Raw genomic sequence first — 22,408 nt, 5'->3', positions numbered from 1 at the left:
ACCTCAGCCTCCGACCCGGTGGCGATTCCTTTTTGGGTGGGGAGGGAACGGATGACCCCGGAGACTGTGGTCCTGGTCCTGCCGGGTTCCGAGCCCAAGCAGAGAGCGCAGCACCTGGGGCTCACGCCCGCCCAAGCCCTCACCTCGCCCAGTCCCCAAGTTCCCACACGTTCCCTCCTCCCCCGGCTCCACCCCCTCTTCTCCCACCGCCTCTTTCCGCCCCCATTTCCGTCCCCCTCCGCCCGCCTCCTGCTCGCTCAGCGTCCGCGGCGTCCGGGTCTCCTCTCCCCTTCTCCTCCCTCCGTCAGCGCCCCTCCTGGGCGGCCGGGGCAACCCCGTGGCCCGCTCGCCCAATGAGGAGCCGGCGCAGGGGCGGGGCGGGGCTCGGGCCGGAGCGGAAGTGGTGACCGGAGCGGAAGTGGAGCTGCTGCCGCCACCGCCGCCGCCGATTCCGGAGCCGGGGTAGCTGCTGCCGCCGCCGCCGCCGCCTTTGCAGCCGCCGCCACTGCTGCCTGAGGAGTGGGCTTGGGAAGGAAGCGGTGATTCGCGCTCGGAGCTTCGCCCGCAATCACCTTTGCTCCCTGTTGTCCTCCCCCGGTGAGTGGGGTGCGGGGTCCGCCCGGGGCCCCTGGGGGCCCAAGCGCAAAGCTTTTCCCAGGCGCCAGCTGCCGTGGCGACGCGGGCGAACTCGCGGGTGGACCCCGGGAGGTGTTGGCGCGCGGCTTCCCCGGCCCCGCGAGGCCGCCTGCGGCGCAGGCCCGGCCTGGCCGCGGCCCCTCCCTGTTTCCGGGGCCGAGCCCCATCGCTTTCGGAAAGGCCTGGGCAGCCCTCGCCGCCTGCGGCCCTGCCCTGCGGGCGGGGTGCGGCTCCGAACGGGACCCGGAGGGACGTCGACCCGCGGACCCCCGACCCTCCATTCCCCCCTCCCCAGCTTCGATCCCTGAGCGACCCCTCCCTGCTCCTTGGCGAAAACCGACCCTTTAAGCCCTATTAACCCTGTTCCTTGCTTTCTGGTTTCCAAAAATTAAAATTTAACCCAATACGGGCGAGTTTTCGAGGCCCAGGGCCTGTATTGACTCCCCTGGATGGGTAAGGGGTTTAACCTTGGGAGAGAGCAAAGGGGAAACCCCCTCCCACTTTGCAGTAAAGCCATTTCTTCATCGTTCGCTGGCTTGGGAGCCTAGCAGAACCCGAGATTCCCTGAGAAGCACAGGGTTGAGGTTTGAACCAAGAAAATGCATTTGTTGGAACCGGTTACTGAGTCAGGCCTGATGCCCGGGAAAAAAATATCAGAGACTGAAAATCGGGAGTGTTTTCCCACGGTATTTACCGTCATTTAATGCCAAAGTCTTTTGTGTCCTCACCCAACATTTACCCATACTGTGTGTTAGCACGTTTTTAGGGCTGAAATTTGCCTGGTGCCCTCTCTGGTGAGGGGGAAGGGGTGGGATTGATTTGGGCCCCTTATCTTTAGAGGATTGAGTACATCTTTGTTGCAAATGGAGAACTGCATGTAATGGGGTTTTCAAAGGTGGCAGTATTGGTAATTTGCCAGCGTTTCTGTAAAAATGCATGTCTCTTGTCCTTGGCTTCACTCCCTTTTTCTTTGGTAAGGCTAGGTAGCATCAGACTCTGATTTTACTTGTCCTGTGTGGGAGACGGAATTTGGCAAGATGATGTTATGAACATACAAAATCAGGCGGCCACAGGATCCAAAGCAGAAAGATGAAGCACTTTCAAGAACATGAAAATTGTCTGAATTTCTCACTGTGTCTCAATTGTTCATATGAAACCACACACATAGGCAGGCAGTTTATAGAACTGGACACACAGCTACTCAGCTTTTTGCATTTTCTCTTTGGAAATTTATGTGTATACATAGTGCTTGATTATTAGTGATTTTCTTGACTGCTCCCAACGTACCCCATTTCTCAGGAATATCTCAGTTGTCTGAGCCCTCATTTTTCTTGGATCTTTTTCCCTAGCAGCATACAGAATGGTGAGGGTAAAACGTGTCAGTTTTTACTGAACCCTACTTAGAATTTTAGGTGTGGTCTTCCAAATGGAACGCTAATAATTCGTAGCAACTACTGAATTATTTTCCTAGACTCTCTTCGGTGAGATAAGAAACCATTCACCCATCTTACAGATGAAGTCTTTATGGGAAATGAGGTCATTTGGACTAGACCACACACCTAGTTTTTAGATTGAATATCCTCATTCATCAGGAGCAAATGTTTCTGGACTGTCAGCTCCTGGAGTATGGCTCCTACCCTATAATCTTCTGTACATTTCCCATCATGCAGTGCTTGTGTTATGTTGAAGCCATTTTAGAATTGGAGCTCTATAGATCAGGAAGGCAGCCTCCATAAAACCAGGCGGAGCAAATTCCCATGATGCTAGTTCCGGAGGCACAGTCTCCAGAGACTTGAGCCACTGCAAAAAGTGACTTTTGCCCAATTGGCTGTGGATATAGAAACAAAGAGCACTGGACTTGGAGTCAGATAAATTTGGTTCAGGTCTTGCCTATAGCATTTTCTAGCTGTGGGATCTTTAGCATGTTACTTAATCTCTGGTTCTTAGCTTCTCTATCTCCAGAGTTGTCCTGAGGCCTTTTTTACAAACTGTAAACTGTTAAATATAAGCTTTTGGTTTTGTTTTGTTTTGTTTAAATCACAGAGTCCACTATTAATAGCTTTCTTTTTTCTTCAGCTGCATTCTCATGAGACCCATCCCTGCTTTATATACCTGTTGCTTTTCAAAAATCGATATATTATTGTAGAACTTTATTTTGTGTATAGCATCTCCAGTCTTTCTGAGCCTATTTGCATCTGTATAATAGGAATGGTAATATAGTCTTTGTTGTGTTGTGACAAACTCAATAATTAAAATAAGCATATGGGGTATAGTAGGTGTTTAATAAATGTTAGTTGACTATATGCGTGAATATACATATATAGAGACTAGACAAAGCATAAATGCTGCATAGCTTAGACACAAGAATCCATCCATTTGTGGGGCACTTGGATGTCTCAGTTGGTTAAGCGTCTGACTCTTGATTTTGACTCAGGTCACAATCTCCCAGTTCGTGAGTTTGAGCCCTGATTCATGCTCTGCTCTGACAGCCTGGAGCCTGCCTAAGATTCTCTTTCCCTCTCTCTCTGCCCCTCTCCTGCTTGCTCGCACGTGAGCTCTCTCTCAAATAAACTTAAAAAAGAACCCGTCCATTTGTAATTTATTCATCAGCTGATGAGGTAGCATCAGGTAATTAGTCTATAATAATAGTAATCACTTACACTGCCTACTGTGTGGCAAGCTTTGCTCTAAGCACCTGACACATATTAACCAAGTCTTCCTAACAACTAACAATAAATAGGTAAGTACAATTAGCCCCATTTTACAGATAAGGAAATTGAGGCATAGAAAAGTTAGATAATTTTCCCAGGGGTGTATATACTTAGACCCATACACAGCACAAGGTAAGTAAGCGCTGCAGCCAGAAATCAAACCCAGGCACTTTGGCTCTAATAACAGGTGTCTGCTAATGGTAGAACATGTTTTGTGTGAGCGCCGTTTAGTTCGTAACATTTCTTTACACATATCCTATTACAGTAAATGTGTTTGGGTAGGAATTTTAGCTATTTTTGAGGATAAATATCATGTAATACATCGGAGGGACCGTATTCATTCTGACCTGTAGGGATGAGACTGCTGGTGTGCATCAGGAAGCAAGCTTGTGAAGACCCCAGTGTTTTCTAGCATTTGCTTCATATTAGGAAAAGGATTCATCAGTTACTTTGCGGCACACTGATTTATCTAATCCTAGGTTCTTTACCTAATGGGATGTGGTCAGGACTATCATCACTGATTTTGGCTTATCATACTACTTTTTTTTGTAGATTTTGATACTTTCCATATTTTGTTGGGGAGGAAGAGATGAGAAAATAAATCTACGTAAGTAGAGAGAAAATTATAAGTTCCTGTTAGGCTACCTATTCTTTCAGTGGCATCACATTAGGCAGCTGTCCTTGAAATAAGGATACCCCAGACTTAACTAAGATTTACTTGTAAAGGGACTTTACACCCCTTGGTTCCTGCATTTTTGTAGGAGAGGTGACAGTTCACACTAGCGAGGGGGCGAGAAATTTGTTTTTTTAAAAGCACCTTCTGAGCATTACAACCATCTTGGTCTCTATAGGAATCTGGTTCTGGTAGTCATCTGTATGTCATGAGGGAGAAACTTTACAGTTGGAGCTGGATTCTAAGGGAATTTTTCTAAGGGGAATACTTAGGGAGGAAAAATAGACTAAAGTACTTTCTATTTTGGGATATGTGTGCTAAAAGCCAAGTAAAAAAGCTTACTGCTTTCTGGGCTAAAAGATCTTCTAATACAGGCATAGTTGTGTTTCTAATATGTACTTATAATGAGATGAGATTGATGGCCTCAAGAGAACAAGTCATTCCCAACAGTAAGTTAGTGAGACAACATTTTTTTTTTTTTTTAAATAATCTGGCCAGTTCTCTCTTATGTAAGTTTTTTTCCTGTTAGTTTTATTTCATTGTTTAACCTGAGAGACCCAACAGTAAAAGTTATTTCTGAATGGCCTTGACCGGGACAGAGGTAACAATAAAGTAGATATGAATCCTGGCTATTGTTCTATTTGCCCACAGACCTCAAAGCTTATTTGACAGTCTCTTGAGTTTTTGGCATATGCTATTTTTAACTCCTTAATTTTATTTTGATTTTTAAAGCTAGATGAATTAACGTAAGGCCGATTCTGAAATCTCACTGTAATGACTTTGAATGTTTTTTGAAAAGTTGTCCATTTTATCTTTTCCTTAAGTAAGCATTGGGAATCCTAGTTGAGCATTAGGAGGTAGTGCCACATAGAGGAAAGACCATGTGGCAGCTAATACCTGTGTGACCGTGGGCAGGTTACTCCTGGCATCTGTGAAAGGGGACAATGGCACCTACCTCATAGAATACTTAGGATTAAATGAGTTGATAATAAAGGCCTAGTGCTTTACACATTTAGGTAAACCATAAATGATGGGTATTTTTGTTATTTATTAAATCAACAATCAACTCGCATGGGCTTCTGAAAAGAGGAGATGGACAGAAAATTTTCTAAGGGCTTGTTGAAACTCAGTTTGAATCTATAAATATAAAAATTGGGGGGTGCCTGGATGGCTCAGTCCATTAAGTGTCTGACTTCGGCTCAGGTCATGATCTCGCAGTTCGTGGGTTTGAGCCCGGCATCGGGCTCTGTGCTGACAGCTGAGAGCCTGGAGCCTGCTTTGGATTCTGTGTCTCCCTCTCTGTTCCTCCCCGACTCATGCTTTGTCTCTCTCCCTCTCCCTCCTTCCCTCCCTCCCTCCCTCCCTCCCTCCCTCCCTCTCTCTCTCTCAAAAATAAATAAACATTAAAAAATAATTCAAAAATTAGTAGCTGAGAAACATTAGTCAAAAAGTATAGTGTTGTCTTCTGATTGGAGCTAAGGTGGCTCTATTCAAAAAGTAGACTAAGGCAGAGTGTAAATATAGTCTGTATTTTATAGGTCAGATGTGGTCTACTTATCTCTGTCCACATAGGAAGTAACAGCCTTGTGCACTTCTTTTAAAAAAGTGCATCGAGTGGCGCCTAGGTGGCCCACTCGGTCAAGTGGCCCACTCTTGCTTTTGGCTCCGGTCATGATCTCGAAGTCGTGTGATTGAGCCTGGTGTCAGGCTACATGCTGACAGCACAGAGCCTGCTTGGGATTCCCTCTCTCCCTCTCTCTCTGCCCCTTCCCCACTCATACTTGTGTTCTCTCTCTCTCTCTCTCTCTCTCTCTCTCTCTGTCCCCCTCTCTCCCCCCCCCCAAAGTAAATAAATAAACTTCAAAAAAAAAAAAAAAAGAGGTGCATCAAGTGATGAAACAGTCCTACTCAGCATGGCAGGCATTATGCCACAAGTTGGGTGCCCAGAGATAAAGTCTGGATTCCTGCCTTAAACTCCCAGTCCAGTGTGGGAGTCAACAAAGACATTTAGGGTAAACTATTTTAGAAATAAGCATAGGTAAGTTAACATGTGTCTTTCTTTTAAAAGTGTTTAAATAAATCCATTTGGATTTAAAAGAAATGAGGTGTGGGGGCGCCTGGGTAGTAGCTCAGTCAGTTGAGCCTCCGACTTTGACTTCCTCTCAGGTCATTATCTCACAGCTCCTGAGTTTGAGCCCCTAGTCAGGCTCTGTGCTGACAGCTCAGAGCCTAGAGCCTGCTTCGGATTCTGTCTCTGCCCCTCCCCTGCTTGTGCGCGCACCCTGTCTCTCTTTCTCTCTCTAAGAAACATTAAAAGCAAAAATGAGGTGTGTAGTTAAGTGTCCCTTCCCTGGCTGACCATGTTGGTTAGACTTTTGTGTGGCTGCTGTTTGAGTGTTTACAGTGCGTAGAGACTGTTAAGTATTTTGCATCATGAACTGGTTTACTTCTTACAAAAACCATATTGTGTGATTTGCCTGTTTTATGCATGAGAAAACAGACTCACAGAGGTCAGGTAACCTATAGAGTTGGGGTGTGGTACTGGTAGTTGGGCTGAGTCACTCCATTATGTAGGTGGGCTCAAAGCTTTTGAACCCTATTCACAAGATTGACCAGTTGAGCTGCGTTTATGGATCAGAATCAGCATATTGTCTTTTGGGATTGATCCTTTAAAGCCAAGATATCGATTTGTTGTCCTGTCTGCTGGGTTCACATTGTGTGACCTTGGGTATCACTTAATGCCTCCATTGTTTTAGTTTTGGCTAATTGGACATAATTAACAACAATATTCAATAACTGATGCGGAAGAGGGAAGAGATTTTGAAATAGAAGTTTTCCTCCACAATTCTGTGTTTGCTGGACATCAGCGCTAATGATTTTGTATTTCGGACATGCTGTTTCATTTTCTGACAGAGAGCCTGCAGATGTTCGGACGGAATTAAGTTGGTGACATGACTGAATTTTGTGTGTTGAATGGCACACAGACATGTTTAGAGTGGGTGTTTTTCAGCGAGTAGTTTTCTTTAAGAGCTAGGAGTACTTCGCTTTTTCTGGGGAGCACCCCCTGACCACCAGGTCCCATTGACTTTCTCACTCCTTCCTGCTTGTAGCTTGGCATCTGTTTTTCCTTCAGCAGAGTGACTCCAGAACTGTACCTTTGGCCTTATGGTGCTGTGGATGCTCTGTCCGGAATGGTGCGGCTGAACGCTAGTCAGAATTTACGATCCCTTCCTACCCCGTGGAAACTTGGGAGTCTAGATTTTTAAGGTGCTCCTGTCAGTGAGTTCCAAGAAAAGAGTTCATACTCAAAAAGAGTTTTTTCATTTGCAGTGATTTCAACACACACTGAATTATATGCACTACGTTTTTGTGAAGTAGCTTAAGGGTAAGAATGTGTCTACTTTCTTTCCTTTACTCCGACCGGGCACCTACTAGCCCTTTTTTTGCACATCATCTTATTTGATAGCAACTAATGTCTCCTTTTAACATTTGAGGGAACTGAGGCTCAGAGAAGTTACTTTAAACGTCGCCAAATTTCTCTTTTTGAAGCCCAGATTTGTTGTATGTGGGGCTTTCCTAGAAACAGATTCCATTCCCGTGTGTTTCATAATTAGACACATGATAGACCATGGCATCCTTATTTTAAATTTCTAGCAAATTATTAAGCTCTGTTAAAGCTCATTATTTTATTATTTAAAAAGAAAATTTTTTTAATGTTTATTTATTTTTGACAGAGAGAGAGACACACACACAGAGCATGAGCAGGGGAGGGGCAGAGAGAGAGAGGGAGACATAGAATCTGAAACAGGCTCCAGGCTCTGAGCTGTCAGCACAGAGCGCGACGCGGGGCTTGAACTCACGGACTGCGAGGTCATGATCTGATCCAAAGTCGGACGCTCAACCGACTTTGCCACCCAGGTGCCCCAAAGCTCAGTATTTTAGAATTGAGCATGTCCTTTTCCTTGAAGACAAAACATAACTGAAAGTTAGATATAGCTGAAGGCCACGTTTCACAAGGTCATTTTCAGTTCTTTTCTTCCTTTGCAAGGCTGCTTTTCTTTTTTTAATATGGATTAGCACTGGGTAGTCATTTTTATTTTTTTCCTTCCTGTGCTTGGATATCTGCTTCAGGCTACTGCGAAATGGCCTCTCAGTATTCTGAACCTGGCTAAAAGAAATCCTCTAGGCAAAGAATTTTGAGATAGAGGGCCGTGGTTGGTTCGTAGATACTTTCATTTCAGCATTTACTGTCAGATTTGATGTTTCATGTATTTGAAGGAAATCCTGTTATTTCATGGGCACCCTCATAATTATTCTTCATAATATCACTTAGCGGTATTTTACAAAAACGAAATACTTTTGTGCCTCTTTTTCTTCCTCTTCCGATCATATGTATCTCTTTAATAGATAAGTGACATTAATTCCCTTCTTTTAACAGGCCTGTAGTCTCGTACCAACTCTCCATCTTCTTAACCGCTCTGCTCTTGGAGATTTAGCTTGTTTCCAGTTTTTCACTAAGCATTGCTGATTTAATCGGCAAATGCTTCCCAGTCCTCTAAAGTGTTTACAGGACCTCATCCAGTGGCTTAGCAGAGATAGACACCCATCATCATCATATGGCTGTGCTTGAGAACCGTTCTGAGGCATCTCCGTGTCGGCATTCCTGATTGGTGTGCCCAGCACAAGGAAGTCTGCTGGTACTCTGCCTGGTTTGATGTGTTGCGGCCTCTAACAGGTTTGCTCTGGCGTCTTTGAGCGGTCAGTGCCAGGCTGGATGGTGAGACTACAGCCTTTTAAGGTTTCGGGGAGGCAAATAAAGGACCTCTTGCTGATGTTTCTCTTGGTAGGACATTGGTTGAGAGTCTCAGAAGAAAAGTAGGTCCTGATTATAAACCATCACTTCTTGGCATTCAATTCAAGAAAATTCAATTAGGAACTAATGAGCGAAGGTGTTATGGTTAACATGTGTGTCCATTTTGAGGCTGTTGAAGGCTGGAGTCTTACCTAGGAATGTTAACATTGTAACATACTCACTTCCTATACAAGAAGACTCTAGACTTGCTTTCCTTCTCCTGAGTTGAATGTTAAGTAAATAAATAAAAAACCGAGCTCACATCTGTGGGCCGGCACGGAGATGTGTAGGTACTGTTAGAGGAATAATAGTGCTTCCATTGGTTTCACACTATGCATTTCTTTTCAGAAAAAGATTTCCTTTAATTTCCTGCACCACCTCATCACAGCACCTCTTGTGAGCTAGATGTCATGTCTCCAGTGCACAGATTGGAAGGCTGAGATCGAACAAGCTCATGGGGCTTTGTAGTAGCACATCCCGCTCTTACGCCTGGTCCTGTTGCCTTTCTGCCATAACCACATACAGCTACCCTGCTCTTTCTGCTCTCCCGGTACTGATTTGTTGAGAAAAGTTGACAGATACTTATTTGAGCATTAGTTTTGTGCTTGGCACAGCGTTAGCCATTAAGTGAGGAACCAATGGGGAGCTTTCCTGTGAGGACATAACACGTGGGACTGTTGGTGAAGGGACCCTGCTCATCATGTGTACCAGCAAACGTATGGAATGTAGGCCCTGGACTGTGTCATAGGCTACAGGTACATTTGGATTCATAGGCTGGTCCATCAGCAGGGGCTGGGGTAGCCATGGAAGGCTTTCTAGCCAGGTGGATGGATAGGGTTTGCATAGGCAGGAAGTACAGAGGAGAGCATTCTAGACCGAGGAACTAAAAAAGCCCTTTCAGGGGTGTTTGAGCCTGACATGTGTAGGGTATTCGAGGGTCTTGTCCAGCCGGAGAGAAAGATCCATGTTGGAGAGTGGCCAGTGAGAAAGCCGGACCGGTACGGAAGAGCCACATCGACAAAGGACTTCGAAGGCCGGGCAGAGTTTAGACTTGGTGGAGCTGCCAGAAGAGTCGTTGAGGGTGACTGAGTGAGGGTGGGGGCGGGACTAAGAGTTACTTTGGTTTTTTCCTCTTTCTCTGTTGAAGTACAGTTGACTGGCTGTGGTACACTAGTTTCAGGTGAACAAGATAGTGACTCGACAAGTCTACACGTTAATGCTGTGCTCACCCGAGCGTAGCTGCCACCGGTCACCGTCCAACGCTGTTACAGTACCACTAACGATATTCCCTGTGCCATGCATGCCTTTGGCAGAGTAATTTTGGAGGAGGATGCAGGCGTACAAGGAATGAGGTACACACATTATGAGGATTTAATGTGCTTGTGAAGAATAGGTACTTGGTGTTTTGAATTATCTGAGCGGAGGGAAAACTGCCACATTTGCAGTTTTATTATGCCTTCGTGTGGGGATCTGTTCATGCAGCAGATGCCAGTTGATGCGGATCGGATGCAAGGTGCTGTGGGAGATCTGCCCTGAAGAGTTTATGGTGTGGTGAGGGACTTAGAGATAAATACATATCATTTTAGTACTGAAGAAACGTGATAAGTCGTGAAGAGAGAGATAGATGAAATGCTTTGTTGAGAATATTTTCAGCTTGGAGCAGCTCTCTCCAGTAGAAATAGAATACAATCCTCACGTGTTAAAAATTTTTTGGTGGCTACATTAAAAAAGCAAAAAGCATGTGAGATTTACTTCAATAATTTTTTATTTTTTTGTTATTTTTAATTTTTTTTTGTTCGTTGGAGAAAGAGTGTGAGCAGAGGAGGGGGGCAGAGGGAGACAGAGACTCTTAAGCCGGCACCACGCCCAGTGCGGAACCCGAGTCGGGACTTGATCCCATGACCGTGGTATCATGACCTGAGCTGAAATCAAGAATCCAGCACTTAACTGACTGAGCCACTCAGGTGCGCCTATTTTAATAGTTTTTTTAAAAACTTAACTCCACGTATCCAAAATACCATGGTTTCCACATGTGACATAGCTACATGTGGCCGGTGGCTATCATGTTCGACATCTCCAGCGTGGTGGTTTCAGAAAGACTTCATGGGGGGATGGCACTCGGGCCACTCTGAAGAATGCTGTATGCTCAGTGGATGGGAAGGGACGTTCCAGGCAGAGGGAGTGGCTTCGTGAGCAAAGACATGGAGACCGAAAAGCAGACTCCCAGGAAAACCATTTTGGCAGAAGCACAAATTGTGTGGAGGGCATGTTTTGGCAAAAGGCTGGAAAGATAGGCTGGAAAATCTTCAATGACGGGAGTGAATCCGACTACTATTGGCGGGAGGGAACTTTAAAGAATTTTGAGCAGGAAGTGACTCAGTCAGAGTTTTAAGAATGGGTCTGTTCTTTAAGACACCAAGAGGGCTGAAGGTAACAGGAGACTAAAGGCCGTGGGTCTGGGGAGACTGGAAGGGAGGCTTATTGCAGATGCAGAACTAGGAACCGTTCCAGATCTCTCTCGTCTCCTGCCTTCCTCCAAACTGCTGGGTGTTGTGTAACCCATTTCCTGTTGAAATTGGTCTAGCTGCTTCAAAATCCGTGTTATATAAGTCAAAAGTTATGTAAGCAGTAGGCATCAGGACACTTGGCTGTGGTTTTTGTTTGTTGTAGTTGTCGTGTGCCTGTGTGTGTATGAAATTAAAGTTTTTTAAACAGATGGGTACATTTTTGAAACCGTGTATTCAGTCTTAACATGTCGTGATGGCTCTCAATGTCCAAGAAGCTCTTGCAACTTCTGAAGAAGCTTGAAATACTTGGCCCCGAAACAGCCCATATTTGATTTTGAGAAATAGGACATGTACCTTTGGGAGCTCCCAGGGAGCAGTCAGGATTCTTCAGAGAGGTAGGATTCAACTTTTACTGTTTGGGAGGGGAGCTTAAGTGGGGGGCTGGCAAGGCCAAAGAGTTTCGTGGCATCTTTGGGGCAGTGTTGATCCTTTGTGTTTCTCTACTACTCTTTTATAATCCCGCATGTGATGGCTTGGCTCTGAATTGGCTTTGGGCCAGTACTTTATTAATTGGAATCTTTCCTGGTGGAGTTGCACAGGTGCTGTTCGATGAACTTCAGAGTGGGCCACTAAGTGATCGCTAACTTTGAATTCATCCGCAAACTGGAACGTTTCTGAAGTTATTGAAAGTTAGCTTCTCTCAGAATGTTTCTCACTTTGAGGAACAGCGAAGATGGGATTTTTTGCTGTCTGAAAGTCTGAAAGACTTTGTGGTCAAGAAAATTAGACATAGTGAGTAAGTGTGTAATTTGAACACGAAGGATGGCGTCCTTTTGATGGACTTTGATCAGAGTAGACTAGGCTGTGTTGTGGCAGCCAACAGCACCAGCATCTCCATGACTTCACCCAGTGACCATACTTCCAGTCCAGGGCCAGCCTGTAGGAGTCCCTGCACGACACAGTCACTCGGGGACTCGGGCTTCCGGCACAGCGTCTAGAGCACACGGCCTTCTAGGTGGCTGCTGTATAAGAGGAGAGCCTCTCCGATGACATACAGGCTTTCAGTTGTCACCTGGAAACAGCATCATTGCCGCTGTTTGATTAGAACTGACGCTGTGCCCCTGGGGACTGCCGGAAAATGTAGGAGAGCAAATGGAATGTTTCATGAGGGTTATTATCTCTGTTACAGTCTCCCTCTAGTGACGTGGGTGAAGATGTCGGGCAGATCAGGTGAGACTTGCTTCACTGAGTGTGAGCTTAGAATTAGCAAGCCTTATGTAGGACGAGGCTCTGAGTATGACTTAGATCATAGGCAGTGGGAAGGAAAATAGTAGTTCTGAACTTAGAGAACCAAATCTGTCGGAATTGTCTAGGTTTGGGGCGTATCTTATCTTATGCTCCATCTAATAACACATTTTCATGTGATAGGGCCCTGTCTGTAGAATTTCTCGCTTAAAAATGCAGAAATAGTTGAGGCAAAACCATGTTGTGAGGAGAGGTTGTACTTCCTTTGCTATTTTAAAATTATTAGCCATTTTCAGAGTCTTAAATTGTGATGCTGTGTATATAGTAATGAAAGAATTTGGGTTTTCTGTTTTATCTTTTAAAGATTTTATTTTTAAGTAATCTCTACACCCAGCATGGGGCTCGAACTCACAACCCCAAGATCAAGAAAGAGTCTGACTGAGCCAGCCAGTCACCCCTGAAAGAATTTGTTTTAAAAATACTGATAACTCCGGAGTGCCTGAGTGGCTCAGTTGGTTGGGCGTCTGACTCTTGATATTGGCTCAGGTCATGATCTCAGTTTGTGGAGCCTGTTTGGGATTCATTCTCTCTCTCTCTCTCTCTCTCTCTCTCTCTCTCTCTCTCTGCCCCTCCCCCATGCTCTCTCAAAATAAGTAAACTTTAAACAGATACTGATATTCCTACTATTATTTAAAGTAGTATTTTCCCTTTTTGTACCTAAGATAATAGTATATTTGTGCACCGTGGCACAGAGGGACATATCAGAATTTAAACTAACAGTACGTAAAACAAACTTTTTGGTTCGTTTTGTTTAACAAAATTTTTTAGCTACATATTTATTATCCAAAAACTGAATTCTCTGTAAATAGTGATTATTGTGAGGAATTGACTAAGGGGAGGTGAATAACTTGAGGCATATTAACTGATGGGTGTCTAAAAGGTTTGATAAGCTGAGGTCACTGAAAGTGACTATTCCAAATTTTTTTTTTTAATTTTTTTTTAATGTTTGTTTACTTTAGAGAGAGAGCGCGCGCCGAACGGGAGAAGGGCAGAGAGAGAGGGAGACACAAAATCTGAAGCAGGCTCCAGGCTCTGAGCTGTCAGCACAGAGCCCGATGCGGGGCCTGAACTTGGAAACAGCGCGATCATGACCTAGGCCAAAGTCAGACACTTACTTACCCGACTGAGCCACCCAGGTGCCCCTCAAAATTTTTTTTTAAATGAACTCAGTTATGGTTTGAAGTTCTGTTGCTGTGCATCTTGAATGCATTCCTCTTACAACCTGTGCCATATACAAAATTAGTGCCTGATGCTTGTTTGTAATGCTCTAAACTTCTCAAAGCACCTTCACATAGATCGGGTCATTTGTTCCTCACGGCAGCGCCACGGAGAGTAGGTAATGTTCTTACTTTCCAGTAAGGAAATTGAAGCTCTCAGAGGTTAAGTGATGTGACCAAGGTCATATTCCACTTGTAAGTAGCAGAGACGGTGCTGGAGAGAGCTGAATCTGCCTGCCTTTGGTTTATGCTCTTGTCTACAATGTGTCCTTGTAACAAAGTTAGCAAAGTGCAGAAGATCCGGTAACAATGGCTCCTATTTTTAGGTGCCCGCTCTTGATGGGCACTACCAAATGTAACATTTAAAGCTCTAGCTTTGCTTTAAAATTAATGGAAGCAATCATCATACTTCATCACACGTAAGGTGTTTTTCTCTATACTATGGGGAAAAATTCATACTGGTCAAAACCAGACAGTTCTGGAAAGAAGTTAAGGATGTGTGTTTAGCATAAGCCTCTAAAGAAATAGTTGGTACAGCGGCCTCCATGTGCTGGGAAGGCAGACAGGACACGTGGGGACAGAGACGAGTCTCCAAGGGGTCTCTCAGCAGGGTTGCCTGGAGCCTTCTCCGAACCTCCATTTCTTCACCTCAAAAAGGGGGAAGGGATTGTTGTGAACATATCTACTCTTGGTAAAAAAAAAAAAAAAACCCTAGAAAACTTAGCAAAGTTCTTAACCCTGTAAGTGCTCATGTTCAGCATTGCCGAGGGCTTTTGGAAGCACACGTTTCGTATCTAGGTATGATTCTCACCACACGGTTGGAAGAAGATTTACATTGCATTTCCTGGGCCCTGAACCCTGACACTTGCTTCCTCTCTTTTTTCTCTCTTGCTCCTGTTCTAGGGAACGACCATGGATAAGAGTGAGCTGGTACAGAAAGCCAAACTTGCTGAGCAGGCCGAGCGCTACGACGATATGGCTGCGGCCATGAAGGCGGTCACGGAGCAGGGGCACGAACTCTCCAATGAGGAGAGAAACCTGCTCTCCGTGGCCTACAAGAACGTGGTGGGCGCCCGCCGCTCTTCCTGGCGCGTCATCTCCAGCATCGAGCAGAAGACAGAGAGGAACGAGAAGAAGCAGCAGATGGGCAAAGAGTACCGGGAGAAGATAGAGGCCGAACTGCAGGACATCTGCAATGACGTTCTGGTAAGAGGCCAGTGCTTCCGTTTCAGATAGTGATTTCCAGACAGTATCGATTTAATGTGCAAATACAAACTCTCAAACGACTTCTGAGAGAAAGGTGTTGGAATGTACTGGAAAGCTGCAAACCAGTTGCAACTAATTTGTGAGCGTATGATGTGATTTCTCTCACCTCTTATTTGATCAGAGGTTGCTCATCACAAATGGGGTGTTTTCCCCTCCCCTCAAAAAGACCTGTGATAAACAGGAACACTGAGTCAGCATCCCTCCATCTTTTCTTTAGAAACCGCGTCCAGATAGGCAGGATGCCAGGTAGGTGCAGCCACAGATAGGCTGTTCTGTATGTCAGGCTGAGTGGTGATGTCCTCTCCAGCAGGGGAGACGGGAGCAAGAAGCTGAGCTCCCTTTCACCCTCTCCCAGTCGCGTCTGCACAGTGTAAAGGCCTGAAAGTTAGCCGCGCCCGTCAGTTTGGCCTGCGTTCCGAAGCCAGATCAGATGCGGTTGGGGATTGTCCTCTCCTGGGTTTTAGATAAGCCTTGGTCAAGTGATTGATTCTGAACTATTTCACTCTGACCACAGTCTGGGGTTGGATGGGAGGGGTGCGTATCCTAGAGCAAGTCATGATCATATTGTCTTTCCCTCACATCCTGAGCCCACTGGGAACTTTCTTTTTCTTCCAGGTGAAATCAGGTAAAAATGAACGGTGAGGGCTGCTTTGAAGGGAAAAGGAATTCACACTTGTGGATCTACCTCCTCCCCTGCTGGCTGCCTCTCCGAATTACTGCCCATGACACCTTTCTTTTGAAAACCAGTACAAAGCTTGTCAGCCATCAGGCAGTACTCCTCCTCCCTAACCCATAAGGAGTCACACCCTGTCTGTCTGCAGAGAGTATTAAAATGACGACTGCCCCTTGCAGCTTCTCACTCTGATTGACTAAATTCCCTTACAACTAAGCTTTTGCATTGAGCTGCCCTTCCTATGAGACTCATGGTGTAAGAGTGTCATGGCTAAATTTGTTGCCTGTTCGTAATTTGGGGGTTTGTTAATGGTGCACTAATTCCTGAATGTTAGGTACATCTGGTATTCAGATGAAGTATGGCATGCATTCCAAGGGCAAGAAAGTTCCATAATTCCTGAAATGTAGACCAGCTTTTAAGAGCATCTGAAAGAATGTGAAGAAAAGCATGGTACTTACTGCCTCTTAACCAGTTTTTCAGGATGCCACATTCTAAAACAACTCTTCGAAAATATTGCTCTGTATACGAAGCTTGGACTCCTTCAGAACTGCTTTTGTTGTAAGCATAAATGTTTAAAGGAATTTATTATTAATAATAGTATTAGCTACTTTTTGAGTGCTTACTACGTGCCAGGCAACGTGTTAAGCGCTTCATATACACTAGCTCATTTATCCTCATAATTATCCTAGAAGATGGCTATTATGCTTCCCCATTGTATAGCCGGGAAAACGAAGGCACAGGTGCTTAAATACAGGGTCACAGATAGTAAGTGGCAGAGAAGGGATTTCTACCCAGGTCCGGTTGATTTTCAACTTAGTTTTTGGCACTTTTGCTCTATTACCACCTTTTTCCTCCCAAAAGGTAAAGATTTTTTTTTTTTTTTTAATTACAGAAGTAATACAAGTTCATTGTTTTTAAAAGGGGTGGGGGGAGGCAGGCAGAAGAGTATAAATAAGAGAGTAAAAATCATTTCTAATCCTGTCACATAGAGAACCATTATTAACATCTTGATAAATATCCCTCAAGAGTTTTCCCTTCCATATTTGCGTGTGCACATACATATTTTAATATTCAAATAGGATTCATGTGGTATTTATAATCCTTTTTTCTTTTTTTTTTCCACTGACTTGTTTTGAGAACCTTACCATGTTATCAGTGTAGTTCTGCATCGTCATTTTTAAGGCCTTACGTAGCATTCCATTGTGTGGCTATATTTTAATCAACCCCTTGTGGATGGTCAGAGTGATTTTTGACAGAAGGACACAGGCATCTGCTGTTATGACCTGGGCTAAAAACCACTTAAAAGCTTTGGATGGAAATTATGTTTTTTTAAATCTTCAAAAATATTATTTAGAAGTGGTAGTATGTGTTTTGAACCTCAAACATAGTTATAACATCTTCTAACTAATATTTCCAGATTTTTAACAGAATGTGAATCATTTTTTAGGAGCTGTTGGACAAATATCTTATTCCCAATGCTACGCAACCAGAAAGTAAGGTGTTCTACTTGAAAATGAAAGGAGATTATTTTAGATATCTTTCTGAGGTGGCATCTGGAGACAATAAACAAAGTAAGTAACTTTTTTTTCTCCTTAGAAATTTGACCAGTAGTGGAGCCAGTCTTCCTTCATAAGAATTTTAAAACCGTTTTTGCTTTGTTCCTCATAGACACTACTGTCACAGTACTGAAAATTTTGAAGACCACAGCACTGTGCTGACCTGTGATTAGCAGGGTCATGGGGAGTGACAAATCAAAATGTATCTAAGGGGAAAACAGGGCATGAAAAGTGTGGCGCAGTAGTGCGTTTAAAGAGATCCTTTTCTTAAAAAAAAAAAAAAAGGCTCGTTATTGAAACTTTGAAGTATCTGGTAGCCTAGAACCGCTATAGTAAATAGTGATGCATTTCTTTCATCACATAACGCGTTTTCGTGACGGTGATAACTACAGCTGTGCTTTTATTTAAGTGCCTGCTACGTGCCAAGTGTTCTAGAATCTCGTTTATTCCTTACAAAACTCTAGGAGTTGCGGTGGGAATCTGTTCGTTTTTCTGATAAGGAAACCAGGGCTCATGGAAGTTTTCACGTGCTCCAAACCCCACATCTAGTGAATAGGAGTTGGAATTCGAGTTTGGGTCTGTTGACTCCAAAGTCCATGATTCTTCCGCTGGAGCGTATTGTTTCCCGTGTTCTGTCTTGTTAAAGGTTATTTCTGTATTTCTTAACTGCTTTAGGAGACTTTGTCCTAATTGTTTTCATTTTCTCCCAAAGCATATCATGTAGTACTTGGCTGAGAGTATACTTTTAACGAATGGTTATTAATCAAATGGCGGAGACACCCCTCATTTGATGGTTCCTCAGCCATGCCCAGTGTGGTAAAATAACTAGATGGTGGTCCAGTGTGCGATGCACCTGGGAAAGAACCTCCCCTTTAATGTTCTTATCTTTCTTATAGCCACTGTGTCGAACTCCCAGCAGGCTTACCAGGAAGCATTTGAAATTAGTAAGAAAGAAATGCAGCCTACACACCCAATTCGACTTGGCCTGGCACTGAATTTCTCAGTCTTCTACTATGAGATTCTGAACTCTCCTGAAAAGGCTTGCAGCCTGGCAAAAACGGTGAGAATGACCTTCTCTGCTTTCTGATCACAGGAAAACAGTGTGTGTGTGTGTGTGTGTGTGTGTGTGGTTGGTTTTGTGCTTGTTTTTTAAGAATTTGTTTTTATTACCTGAATTTAAGAAAATTCAGGAGGAAGGTAGTGTGTTATTTCTTGTCAAGCTCTGGGCTCTGTAGGCGCTGTTAGGTATTGTATTTCTCATACCAAGATTTGAAGTTACTACTATGTAAACCAAAGAAAGAAATCAGACCAGGTTTTCTTTGTGTGCTGGGTTACCTCCTATCTTCTGTTGGTAACTCAGCTGCCTTTTCTACATATTTTTTAGTCTTTGAACATGCACACTGTTATTTAAGAATTTTTTAATCCGGAAAAGTTGTATGAAATGAATTCTCTAAGGTCTGGCACTTAATTGAATCAGATTTAGTGGTGTGAACTTCTGTTCTCACTTTATTCCCTGTATCCAGACCTTTGGAGTTTTAGTAAAGAAAGAAGAAAAGGGTTACTGGAAATATCTTTGGCAGTTAAAAAGTTATGTGAATTTGTGCTGGGTTGACAGTAACACCTGCTATCTTCTCACATACAATGAAGTTCTCAGCTAGGACTTTTTTGTCATTGTTCGTTGGTGCTTTATGAACATGCATTATCTGTTTGCTGAAACAGCTAGCAAACAAGGTCGTAATAGCCTCAGTTCCCCCAAAGTACGGTACTGGAGAAGAAATTGTATTCACTTGTTGTTAACAGAAAAAAATGGGGCTAAACTAGCTCCAGAGAACCTGTGACAGCTTTGCTAAAGGCTCTTTGTTTTAGGCATTTGATGAAGCAATTGCTGAATTGGATACACTGAATGAAGAGTCTTACAAAGACAGCACCCTGATCATGCAGTTGCTTAGGGACAATCTCACTGTAAGTATTGCTGGTTTGTGCAGCTGTTTCTGGAGGGTGTATAATCTTGTTCCTACTCACTATTGCCCAAGACTCAAGGGGATCTGTACCCTGTAAGTACAGTTAAAAGTATTAAAATTGTTACATTGGTTAGAAATGACTGCTGAAGTTTTGACCTTTGCAGTCTCCCTGTCTTCAATAATACAGGAAGAATTTTAAGCAGTGAAGATGGAAGATAAGCTGACACAGACTGGGCCTACCTCGCTGAGTAAATTTGAGTAGCCCTATTTTGATTCGAGCTCTGTTTTTCTCTTTTCAGCTGTGGACGTCGGAAAACCAGGGAGATGAAGGAGATGCTGGGGAGGGAGAGAACTAATGTCTGTTGTGCTTCGTGATCTGTTCAATGTCACTCTGTACCCTCCACATATATCCCTTTTGTGCGACAAAAAGAAAAAAAAAAAAAGGAGTCGTACGTCGACTTTAATTTTTCACAGCCTCAGCCTAGCAAAATGGTCCATGGGATAAACAGCTGGCGTTTGTATCTAAAACTCCGATTGGTCACATAAATGCCACGGCATTCTGAAGTTTTTATTTTGATTAACATTGACAGGATTACTGTGTGTTGAATTTTTTTTTTTTTTTTTTTTAACTGAACACTGTGATTATGGGGTTTTGTAACTTAGCAGACCTCTTACTGGTAGAAAAAAATAGACCTGAATTATGTGTAACTTTTTGGAAAGTTTAATCTGATATCCAACTAGTCCCTGAACTACAGTTCCATTGTAAAGTTGTACAGAAAGTTATAAAGATTATATTGTGACGCTGGGGCGCGGAGTGAGACACCTGTCCTGTGACATTCAATTGTGACAGCAACTCAGAGTAGTTCTGCCTGTGTTTTGGGGATTACAGGCGCTTGGCCAGTCCGGGCTGTTGCCAGTCAAAAGTTCGTGACTGGAGACGTCCACAGTGTCTTCCTCTGAGTAAACTCGAAGCCTGAAATGGAAACTCTTTGTGGCAGATAATTGGGTTTTGACCCCGTGAAAAGGTCCAGTGCTCCTGGAACACGTGTTGTGTGACGTGTGGCTAACACCCCCTTCCTACAGCCGTCATACTGATTTGTCTTATGCTCCCGTGGTGGAATCTGTTTTCCTTATAACCAGTAGCTAGAGGGGCAAAAAGCTGTGTGTGTAGCCTATCAAAAAGGCCGCCTCTGTTTCCTGGGTGATACCTTTAAGAGTAATGTTCTGCAGAGATTGCCTCTCACTTGAGAAGTACTCAATCTTCAGGTGCTTCCTAGCTCCCGGCTTCTAAATTTTGAAATCGAAACATTCTTCCCACTGTCCCTTTTGACTGTTGATTTCGGTATTCTTTTCCCTCTTTTAAGTTTCTGTCCTGCTTCCTGACACCGTTTTCTTTTTGAATTCTGCCGTTGTGTTGTCTTCCGTTCATCATCGTATGTAATCCCATCTGGGCAGGGATGGGGGCCTGCAGGGAGTGAGCAGAGTTGTTGAGCACTTTGGTCAGCAGGCGGCGCTTCAGAGAGTTTCTGAGAAGAGCTCCCAGCACACAGCTCTGGCTTCCTCCAGCTCTCAGCACGCTTGTTGCTCTTCAGTCATACGGAAACCTGAATGAAAAAAGTATTTTTAAATATCCATGATTTCTCCCTGTATTGCAGCCAGCCCTGACAATGCTTGTTAGTACCTGTCACCAGATCTCCCAAGTGTGCCTCCTCCAGCCAAGTTCACAGACCTGTTTGAACAAGACCCTATGATGCAGGGAAGTTGCATGAACGCCGCAGTGGGGAGAGTCCAGAATAGCCAGGCCTACCAGTCTCACAGTTCCCCCCTCTCCCTTAAACATTCCACGTAGCCGTAGTGTCCACCTGTTTGTCCATCTGCTGAAATGAGAAAAGAAACATTCATGCACTGATTTAAAACAAACCAAAAGGAAAAAAAAAAAGGAAAAAAAAACAAAAAACAAAAAAAAATCCCTGCCCCCCCCCGCCCCTTCTAGCTGAACAAAAATGTGCAGTTAATACTTGGCGCTTGAAAATGCAGTAGTGAATGTGGAACGAGCCTGTCTGTATATCTGGTAGCTCTTTCTTGCTTTGTGTTTCCTCACCAGTATTCTGCCTCACGTTTGCTTCTGTGACGGTTATATTGCCGAGCAAGCACACCTGTGGTTGTGAAAATAGTATAGCAAAAAAAGAAAAATCCCCGGTTACCGGTGTACTAGATTTGTGTATGTCTTTTCAACAGTTCTAGTTTCCACCTTACATGGAATAATCAGGAAAAGTGTAAAAATTCAAAAGTGAAATAAAAAATTTTATCAGTTGCCTGTGAATTGATCTATGGCGCCATCTCTCTCACTACCAGAACTAGCTACCTCTTCTGATCACACTATTTTTGGCTCAATTCTTTCTTTAGAAGTAGGAAACATCCTTATTTCATCCCAGTTAGAACCCCAAGTCAAGGTGTTGTAAAAGGGAAGAAATTAGCATTAATTAACAACCATTTTCCACCCATTCTGTGCCACCTCTCCACCTTCCACAACAAACCGTGTCTTTTTTAGCTTCTGGGATTTGTTATCTACATTTATTTTGCATCCCATTCAAGACACACACGTCCCCCCACCCCCTTTTTTTAAACCCTGTGAGAGATGGTTGCACAAGGCTTAGTCATTTCCAGGGTTCTACGAATCCCTGTCACTGTTCATGGTTCATGGTAGCCTGCAACCCTGTTTCCTTATGGCGTCTGCCCCCTTTGCAAAAACTTGCACACTCCCACAAGGAGAGGGGGGGGAAAACATCAGGGTAGAGTGTATTTCAGCCCAAGGTGAGAATGGGTTTGGGGCTGGCTTGCTACCATGTGCTGCCCAACCAGACTAGTTCCAGAACTTCCATCTGTGGCAACCACCCTCAAAGGGCCGTGGGAACCTGCCTGCCTATACCCTCTTATAGTAGGGGACGGGAGAGTCGCTGTGAGAGGCGAGGGGAAATACTGGCAAGACTTAGTGGTCCACTGTGGGTTGGGATTTTTTTTTTTTTTTTTTTTTATGCCCCCACACCACAG

The 22,408-nt window shown here is 44.0% G+C and overlaps 1 protein-coding gene and 1 long non-coding RNA gene across 8 annotated transcripts in view; one reads left to right on the top strand and one right to left on the bottom strand.

Annotated features, from left to right (window-relative positions):
- LOC122496227 overlaps positions 1–390 on the bottom strand; it is a 33,973-nt gene extending 33,583 nt beyond the window's left edge. For all 4 annotated transcript variants that reach the window (XR_006300732.1, XR_006300731.1, XR_006300730.1 and 1 more), the window contains exon 1: positions 3–390. This is a non-coding gene — a long non-coding RNA (uncharacterized LOC122496227). The remainder of the gene's footprint in view (positions 1–2) is intronic.
- Positions 391–407: 17 nt separating this feature from the next.
- Positions 408–21,671, top strand: YWHAB (tyrosine 3-monooxygenase/tryptophan 5-monooxygenase activation protein beta). 4 transcript variants are annotated; one of them, XM_043602288.1, is made up of 7 exons: positions 408–597; positions 3,900–3,954; positions 14,805–15,107; positions 17,288–17,411; positions 18,293–18,456; positions 19,263–19,358; positions 19,657–21,671. In XM_043602288.1, the coding sequence occupies exons 3-7, from the start codon at positions 14,814–14,816 to the stop codon at positions 19,711–19,713; spliced, it is 735 nt and encodes a 244-aa protein (XP_043458223.1). In that variant the 5' UTR covers positions 408–597; positions 3,900–3,954; positions 14,805–14,813; the 3' UTR covers positions 19,714–21,671. The 4 variants fall into 4 exon arrangements, with proteins under 4 accessions (XP_043458223.1, XP_043458226.1, XP_043458225.1 ...); XM_043602291.1 differs by lacking the exon at positions 3,900–3,954 and having other exon boundaries at positions 423–441; positions 472–595; positions 14,804–15,107; XM_043602290.1 differs by lacking the exon at positions 3,900–3,954 and having other exon boundaries at positions 424–595; positions 14,804–15,107.
- Positions 21,672–22,408: the final 737 nt, after the last annotated feature.

This window comes from Prionailurus bengalensis, chromosome A3 (assembly GCF_016509475.1).
Source record: "Prionailurus bengalensis isolate Pbe53 chromosome A3, Fcat_Pben_1.1_paternal_pri, whole genome shotgun sequence".
NCBI lineage: Eukaryota > Metazoa > Chordata > Mammalia > Carnivora > Felidae > Prionailurus > Prionailurus bengalensis.
This window is presented reverse-complemented; position numbering and strand designations above follow the sequence as displayed.

Coding starts and splice junctions, on each gene's coding strand:
- YWHAB (XM_043602288.1), top strand. CDS start 14,814: ATGGATAAGAGTGAGCTGGTACAGAAAGCCAAACTTGCTGAGCAGGCC. Junction 15,108..17,287: donor ACATCTGCAATGACGTTCTG/GTAAGAGGCCAG, acceptor ATCATTTTTTAG/GAGCTGTTGGACAAATATCT. Junction 19,359..19,656: donor TGCTTAGGGACAATCTCACT/GTAAGTATTGCT, acceptor TTCTCTTTTCAG/CTGTGGACGTCGGAAAACCA.